General features: G+C 42.1%; 1 protein-coding gene across 1 annotated transcript in view; it reads left to right on the top strand.

The window, feature by feature from the left end:
* Nucleotides 1–9136, top strand: part of kif28 (kinesin family member 28) — a 41069-nt gene that overhangs the window by 27566 nt on the left and 4367 nt on the right. The window contains exons 15-19 of the mRNA XM_052011265.1: nucleotides 861–979; nucleotides 1478–1585; nucleotides 2719–2993; nucleotides 4307–4441; nucleotides 6069–6235. Coding sequence (XP_051867225.1) covers nucleotides 861–979; nucleotides 1478–1585; nucleotides 2719–2993; nucleotides 4307–4441; nucleotides 6069–6235 — 804 coding nt within the window. The remainder of the gene's footprint in view (nucleotides 1–860; nucleotides 980–1477; nucleotides 1586–2718; nucleotides 2994–4306; nucleotides 4442–6068; nucleotides 6236–9136) is intronic.

Raw genomic sequence — 9136 nt, forward strand, 5'->3', positions numbered from 1 at the left:
ATTAGTCAGGGTACTGAGTATAGGAGTTGGGAAGTTATGTTGCAGTTATATAACACGTTGGTGAGGCTGGACTTGGAGTATTGTGTACAGTTTTGGTTGCCCTGTTATAGGAAAGATGTTATTAAACTAGAAAGAGTTCAGACAAGACTTACCAGGATGTTGCCTGGACTTGGGGGCCTGAGTTACAAGGAGAGGTTGTGTAGACTGGGACTTTATTCCCTGGAACGTAGGAGATTGAGGGGTGACCTGATAGAGGTATACAAGATCATGAGGGGCATAGACAGGGTGAAAGCCCATAGTCTTTTTCTCCCAGAGAGTGGGTGCTAAAAACAAGAGGGCATAGGTTTAAGATCAGAGGCAAGAGATTTAAAAGGGACATCAGGGGCAGCACTTCACGCAAAGGGTGGTGCGTATTTGGAGTGAGCTGCCAGAAATAGTGGTTGAGGTGGACACATTAGCAACGTTTAAAGGCCATCCAGATAAGTACATGGATAGGAGAGGTTTAGAGGGCTATGGGCCAAATGCGGGCAGATGGGACTAGCTCACTGGGCAACACAGTCGGCATGGACGAGTTGGGCTGAAGGGCCTGTTTCCATGCTGTATGACTTCATGAGTATAATTTTTCAATACATTGTACACTAATAGTTATAAGTCTTGACTATTTGCTAATAGATAACTTTGATTTGGACTTTTCATTTGATTGAAATACTACAGTCATAGTCTGCCTTTCTTAATTGAGTTTGAATGCAGATAAATTATTGCCTTAGGCCCGATGAAGGTGACACATGGGCCACCAGCTGATGGATTATTAGACAAGGAGTTTTGAGGCTTTAATGAGTTCTCCACTATCCACTGACCAGGTCACGCTAGTAGGAACAACAGGAGCGTTGACCCGAGTGTGCTTGCTGTGTTCCATGATTACATCAGAGTGAAGCCAATGGTGGCAGAAGCAAACCAGATCAGCAGAGAGTTAAATAAGGTAATCTCTCCATTTCTCTCCTTTGTAGCGATCTCTTTATTTTTCTTTTCATTTAGGCAGGCAGTATCTCACACATCAGTGCAAAACCTGAAGAACTTATATTTATCTAACACCTGTCACATTCCTCAGATATCCTAAGCCCTTTTCACAAACAATGATGTCTTAATGATCTTTTGGAGGCAAGTTTTGTGCAGTCAATTTCCCCACAAGGTTCCATAGGCAGTAAGTTAATGGATGACCTTCTGTTTTTGACGATGGTGTTCAAGGGAACAATGCTTCTAAGGCATCAAATATTGTTCATTGGAGAGCAGATGATGCTCAGTTTAATCTTTCATCTAAAAGACAGCACTGCCAATAAAGTGGTATTCCTTCAGTGTTGCACCGAACAAGCATCTGAGGTTATGGTCTCAAGCCCACAGTTGGGTCTTGGATTTGTTGAAAACATTTGAGTGCAATTTTATTTTTGAAATTTGGACTGTTTTTTTTTTGCAATAACAGGATCTCACTTTTGAATTGGAAGTGAAAAACTTGGCACTGACAGACTCCAGAGGCTCTGACCTGGCAAAGGAAGTGATGGTGAAGGTGACAAACAAAGTAAATTATGAGGTAAGAAGGAAGTCATTCACATCGCTCACTGTTGCCATGACATCCCACTGTAAGAAGACCTTTCTCTTGTTTTTCTACACCTTCCAAATTTAAGGTATGTCTTCCTCCCTTGATGCCACTGGCTATTAAGGGAGGTAAGCACTTTCGTTGCTGTAGAAGAGAAAAGTTAAACAGGAAAGGTGAAGGAATAGGTTTACCATTAAAGAGGATTTGACATGAGTTGCTTTTCATTCAATTTGATCAAAATTTCCACCCTTCCACCTGTCTGTAGTTCCTTCTATAAGGCAGAACGATATGCCACTATAAGTACTTCAGTACAAATTTTATTAATGTGATCACGGCTGATTTACCCCAGGTCTTGGCTCCTCTTCCTTTCCAGTTCCCCATAGCCCTCCAATCCCTGACCTATCAATCTACATCCACTTTAAATACCTCACTGATCTAGCCCCCACAACACGCTGGGGCAAAGGGTTCCAGAGATTCACCACCTGTGAGAAGAATACTGCAATCTTAATCATATACAGTGCAGAAGAAAGCCATTCAGCCCATCCTATCCATGCTGACCAAAAAAGAGCTACTTAAACTACATTCTATCTCTTCATGTTGTGGCTCACATCACATCTTGCTCCAGGCACCTTTCAAACAGAAAGAGGGTGACTGCCTTAACCAGCCTTTCGGGCAATGTCGGTAACAGTGGGGAGAAAAGTTCTTCAACTCCGTTCTAATCCTTCAACCAATCACTTTACAATTATATCCCCAGTTATTGACTTCAAAAGGAAATGGGAGGTGGTTTTTGTTCAGCCATTCTTGGCCATTCTACACCTTGAATAAATCTCTCAGTTGAACATATTTTACTGGAAAGCAGCTCAGCTTACCCAATCTTGTGGCTAAATTTCTTCTGCCCAGATAACATTCCATTAAGTCATCTCTGCACCCAAGTATTAACCCACCCTTCCTGTCATGGTTGACCAGAATCATACACAGTATGCTAGCTGTGTCCTAACCAGTGTTTTATAAAGTTCTATAAAGCTCTTATGTCCTGTGCCTGAGTTACCAAAGGAATATATCCAATTATCACATATTCCTTTGTAAGTTGAATAAATACTAATCCAAATTGATCTTCATTCTAACAGGTATGGGCCTGGTCGAAGGCCAAGTTTGTGAACAGGAAGTTCATTATGGAAGACATGTATCAGCGCTTTGTTGATGGGGAGAATATTTCTGTGGACAGAGAGAATGATCCATTCTGGGATCCTATTGAAGCAGTTCATTTAGGTACTGCTTATGTCTGGCTTCAGTCTCTGAACTACTGTATTGTACTAGAGGAACATGTGGAGTTTCATAATTCCCAGGGCAAAGAAGAGGCCACTTTACAGATGAACCTGGTACCATGCAACCCACGTGGACAGTAAGTTTCACAATTGGCCTATCAGCTTTTTTATTTCCCTTTTAAAATATATGCTGGAACAAAAACGTATTGCAAAGAGGCACACTGTTTTCCACGTCCTCTGTGATTGTGTTTGGAAAATCTTACCAAACAAGCTGGTGAAAGCGAACAATAATAACTCCATTGTATATATGCTCCATAGAGTGATAGCGCAAAGGGAGGCCATTCTGCCCATTCTATCAATGCATTTTTGCAGAGAAATTCAAAATTAATCCCACCACCCTATTCTCTCCTAACTTCACTATGCTTTCCTCTCAAAGTACTTATCCACTTTTTCCTTGAAGGAACCATTGGCTTCTCTCTCAACCATTTGCTGTTAAAAAGATTATGCCCTATTTCTGCAGAGATTTATATTGAACCCAACAAAAATGACCAAGGCACATGAAAGTGAAAAACACCTACAGAGGCCAATTACCTTTCATATGCACTAAAAACCAATGGTGTTTGCTCGCTTGCGGGAGTTCACTTCTGTCTGGTTCAGCAGCCCAACTACAAAAAGGCCAAAGTAAATTTTAACTTCCTAATTACTCCTTTTAACTTCAGTGTGAGACACAAGTTCAAACATATATATGGTTTAAATCAAGCTAGCTGACAGCCGATAGTTCCATGGGGAATTGGTGACCAGGAGCCATTTGCAGCTCAGCTCACTTTGGACGCCAGCACTTGCTTTGCCCCGCAGCTTTACGCCAGGACTGGCTAGAACATAAATGGTGACCCTATTCTTTTGAATGGGGTTACCTATCCTGTGGAAGGAGGCAAGTATGGTTAAGTATTTGAATTATTTAACTTTATTTTCCTTTATTTCAGTATTTTAAATTATTTGTTAGTGTTGTATGGTGTTTCTCAATAAGCACACTTTAAAATTCTTTGAATAGTTTTTAAAAGTTTCTTTCAGAGATGTTTCAGAAGCCTTTGACAGGATGAACCTCTCGGGGTGGGGTGGTGGAGGGGAGAGAGATGAGGGTTAGGACCCTCCGTATCCAGAAAAGGTGAGGGTAGCCAGGCACAGTTTGTTGGTGGTGAGCCTGGTCAGCAAGGCAGGTTTGGCATGAACGGGCCCATTGAAAACTACGTCAGCACTTTGAATTCAAATGTAAGTGTAGCATTTCACTTTGTCTAACCGTAGTGTGCTGTGAAGCCAAATGTGTAAGTCTGGTCTGGACATACTATATTGCTCTTAACAATTATGATCTCTAACAGTATCTGCAGCATCAATACGTCATTATTAAATGTGTTCTCAGAATTTTAAGTCAACTGGTATTTTTTTTTCGCAGACCTCTGGGAGAAGAGGAGATCCTTATTGATCCTACAGAGTTAGTGGGGCACAGGCTGGATTTTCAAGTTCAGATAACTCAATGCCTGGGGATCAAATGGGTGGAAAAGAACATCAAGAGAGGAATTCAGATTTTGTGAGAATTTTTTTAAAACAGATTTTAAACATTCTGATTTGCTTGTTTTATGCATATTAATCACTGTGTAGGACCTTCATGAACCAGAAATAGGCAGGACTGGAACTGTGTATTAGCAGAACAGTGATCCAGCTGGTAGAACAGCAGCTCGGGTTCAATCCTGAACACTCTTTGTGACCGCGTGGGTTTCTCCGAGTGCTCCATCCCAAAGACGAGCAGGTTGATAGGTTAATTGGCTACTGTAAATTGGATTTAGTGCATAGGTGAGTGGTAGAATCTGGGGGGAGTTATGGGAATGTAAGGAGAATAAAATGAGATTTGTGTACGATTAGTGTAAATGGGTGCTTGGTGGTCAGCATGGACTCAGCGGGCCAAAAGGCCTCTTTCCATGGTGTATGACTCTATGGTCACCAGCCCGGTCCACTGCAATGTCCCGAAGTCTGAAACTGTCAAATACTTTATACCCTTCTCCGTAAAAGTCAAAGTCAAGTTTATTGCTATGTGCAAGTACATGTATGCACAGGTGCAATAAAAAAACTAACTTGCAGCTGCATCACAGGCACACAACATTCACGAGAAAAACATAAATTATACAAGAAAGGACACAATTAGAACATAAAACAAAGTCACTTGTAGTGCAAAATGCTCAAACTGTTGCTATACTGAGGTAGTGATTAGGGTTGTACCAGTTGGTTCAAGAACCGAATGGTTAAAGTAGCCGTTCTTGAACCTTGTAGTGTTGGACTTAAGGCTTCTGTACCTCCTGCCTGATGGTAGCTGCGAAAAGATGGCATAGCCTGGATCTTTGATAATAGATGTTGCCTTCTTGAGGCAGCACCTCATGTAGATACTACTGATAGTGGGGAGGGATATGCCAGTGATGTATTGGGCTGAGTCCACTACCCTCTGCAGCTTCTTGAGTTCTTGCACATTCGAATTGCTGTACCAGACCAGTCTGTATCGCCCACTATAATGCTATATGCCTGTGATGCAGCTACAAGTAAGTTTTTCACTGCACCTGTGCATACATGTACTTGTGCACTTGTAATATGAATCCAGCTTCCATTGACCACAGAGGGGCTGCGAAGGTCTGAGCTGAACAGAATATGCTGAAGATGCTGCTTTTTAAACTTAAAATGAACAGAATGAACTACTAGAGCTCTTTATGCTGTTAAGGGAGAAGGAAGGGCATAGTTCATGCATGGGATGATATAATAAAACAATGTTAGGAATGGGTGGGAGGAGGCTTGTGTGCAGCATAAACACCAGCACAGACTTGTTGGATCATTTTTGTGGTCTACATTCTATGTAATTGTACATAGTCTGAAGAGTTACTGAATGGGTTATTACAATCTCTGAGTTAATGGATTATCTCTAAGTTTAAAATTCTGCACTTTCTGCTATGACATGAGCACTAAAAAAATTAACTGGGATCCTTGTCCTCACTGTAAGATTTCATAATATTTACAAATGAAGTCTGACATAGAACTACTAAAATATCCTGTTACCTACAGCGCATTTCTAAATCAGTATTCCACAATTGATGCACCACGATTTACCTAATAAGACCTGAAGGTCTTGAGGCCCATGGGAAAGTAAAAGATTAACTGCATTTTAATCCTTTCAGATATCATGTACTGAACCATCCATATTCTTTCCACTCGGATCCTGTCTGGAACACAGTAAATGCAAAAATAGATCACACAATGCAGTTCACTGTCAAGTGTGTGTCACAGGAGTTACTGAACTATCTGCAAAATCACGCCCTGGTTCTGGATCTGTGGGGTCTACAAGGTAATAAAGAATCTGCACATATTTTTACATGTTTCTATGATAGGCGAAAAGGAAGGTTATTGGAGGCAAATCGTTTCACACTTAGGAAAGAACAATTTAAAGCTGGAAACCTTTCCCCTCAGAATAATGGTTTTCAACCAAGAGCAATGGATCAAACAAAAGCACTAATATTGTTAATATTAAAATTGAAGGGATGGACACAGGTATAGAGTATCCCTGTGATCCAGGGTAAATTGTAAGTTTGGATTCAGAACTGGCTTGCCCATAGAAGACTGAAAGTAGGGGTGGAAGGCTGTTATTCTGGCAGGAGGTCCATGACCACTAGTGTTCCACAAGGACTGGTGCTGGGACCTCTGTTGTTTGTGATACATACCAATGGTTTGGATGACAATGTAGATGGGTGGATTAGCCAGTTTGCGGATGACACCAAGATTAGTGGAGTTGTGGACAGTGTAAAGGACTATCAAAGAATACAGTGGGATATAGATCAGTTACAGATATGGGCAGAGAAGTGGCAGATGGAGTTCAATCCGGGCAAGTGTGAGGTGTTACACTTTGGGAGGTCAAATGAAGGGAGAAAGTATAGAGTTAATGGTAGGCCCCTTAATAGCATTGAGGTACAGAGAGATCTTGAGGCAGGTCCATAGTTCACTGAAAGTGGCTATTGCAAGTGGATAAGGTGGTAAAGAAGGTGTATGGAATGCTCGCCTTCATTAGTAGGGGGTGTTGAACGTAAGAGTAAGGAAGTCATGCTGCAGCTATACAAAACTTAAGTCAGGCCACATGGAGTATTGTGTACAATTCTGGTCGCCCCATTATAGGAAGGATGTGGAGATTGTGGAAAAGGTGCAGAAGAGGTTCACCAGAATGCTGCCTGGATTAGAGGGTATGAGCTAGAAGGACAGGTTGGACAAACTTGGGTTGTTCTCCTTGGAGTGTCAGAGGCTGAGGGAAGACCTGATAGAGGTTTTAAAAATTATGAGAGGCATAGATAGGGTAGACAGTCAGAATCTGTTCCCCAGGGTAGAAATGTCAAACACCAGAGGACATGTTTTTAAGGTTGGGTGGGGGGAGAAGTTTAATGGTGAAGTGATGGCCAAGTTTTTCTTTTATGCAGAGCGGTAGGTGCTTGGAATGGGTTACCAGGGGTAGTTGTGGAATCGGGCAGTTTGGTGGAGTTTAAGAGGCTTTTAGATAGACACATGAATATGGAGGGATATGGATGATAAACAGGAGGAGGACATTTAGTATAAATTGGCATCAAGATTGGCACAACAGTGTGGGCCAAATGGCCTGTCCAGTGCTGTACTGTTCTATAACTTTGGTGGCACACTGGTTCAGCTTGTAGAGCTGCTGCCTCACAGCTCCAGAGACCTGTGTTCAATCCTGGTCTCCAGTACTGCCTAATGGGGGGGTGGGGGGGTTTATTCTCCTTGAAATTGCATGGATTTCCAACGGGTGCTCTGGTTTCTTTCCACATCCTGAGGATGTGTGGATTTGTAAGCAGACAGGCCACTGTAAACTACCCTGGGAGTGTAGGTGAGTGGTATAACCTGGTAGGGAATTGGTGGGAATTTATGGAGAATAAAAGGGCCAGTGTAGGATTACTGTAAATGGGTGACTTGGTGGGTTGGAGGGTGATTCTGTGACGTTATTGTGGGAAATGGGTAGCCAATGAAGCAGATATCCCACATATTTTTAAAAAGACCTTCATATCATGGGGCTGCTGTTACCCTTTCCTTCCAATTTTCATTAACCTCCTAGGTACAGCAGTCTGAGTCCAGAGAGGATATTGCAATTACAGCAATTGAATTAACCACTCAATAATACTCCACTGTGGGTTCTATGCCAGTGACTGCTGAGTGAATTCAGTGCTACTTCCATAAGGTGCTTAAGCAGCTGCAGAAAGTAAAAGTCAAAATGCAGATTTTGGAAATTATATAGAAAAAGATAAAATACAAGAAACATCCCCAATTAGCTGTTCAGTCTCTCTGGATGATGTGAGTTTGTTGTTAATGAAACTCCAAACTGCCATGAACTGCAAACTTTCAGTGGTGCAGTGGACCTGAAGGCAACATGATTTCCTGCACTTTGGTCTCGGTCAAACCCAACCAAGATATTACTCAATCAGGAACTTAACACTGAATAATTGAGGACAGTAAAATTGGCAGAAGTAAGTCATAAGATCATTTCTCCAGCAGATGTATGGTCCCCCTGTCCATGGAGTGTTTCAAAAGTGGAGGGAACATTCAATTTTGAGGGAGTGGGAGTAGGGAGATCAAACACTGGGGTGCATGTTCTCTCCAAGTGCATCTGACTAGCTGACAGCTTTGATAGAAGGCTTGCTCCAATTTTGGGGGCTGGTCTCAGTTCGCACACTGCAGGCAGATGATAAGGGAGGGTCGCAACAGACCGGGGGGGGGGCGCGGTGGTCAGCCATGGGCCTGCCTCTTGGCTTGAAAACAGGTGTCGGAGGTGCTCCAACACGACAGCACCTGAGATAATAAAACAGAAAATGCTGGAGATTCTCAGCAAGTCAGGCAGCATCTGTGGAGAGAAGTAGTGTTTCAAGTTGGTGACCTTTCATTAGAAGATTTCCAGCTCTTGCAGTCTTTTTTGCTTCCTTCTGGTTGGCCGGCAGCTGAAAATGGGTATAGCAAATGTGATAGACTCTACAGAATAGTATATAAAGGCCAGTGAAAGTCTTGTGTCTAACTTAATCTGCTTTAAGTTCTGACCATCTAAGTCCAAACAGACTGCTATACATCGATGAACAACACTGGTATTCCATTGGCTAAGCCCATCCATTTAATTCCCCAGGTAACTGCAGTTTATTTTTCTTTTATTGTAACTTCAGTTCTGTTGGTAGAATGAATGCCAGTACTGTAATTGTGTTCTGTA

The sequence above is a fragment of the Pristis pectinata genome, chromosome 3, assembly GCF_009764475.1.
Source record: "Pristis pectinata isolate sPriPec2 chromosome 3, sPriPec2.1.pri, whole genome shotgun sequence".
NCBI lineage: Eukaryota > Metazoa > Chordata > Chondrichthyes > Rhinopristiformes > Pristidae > Pristis > Pristis pectinata.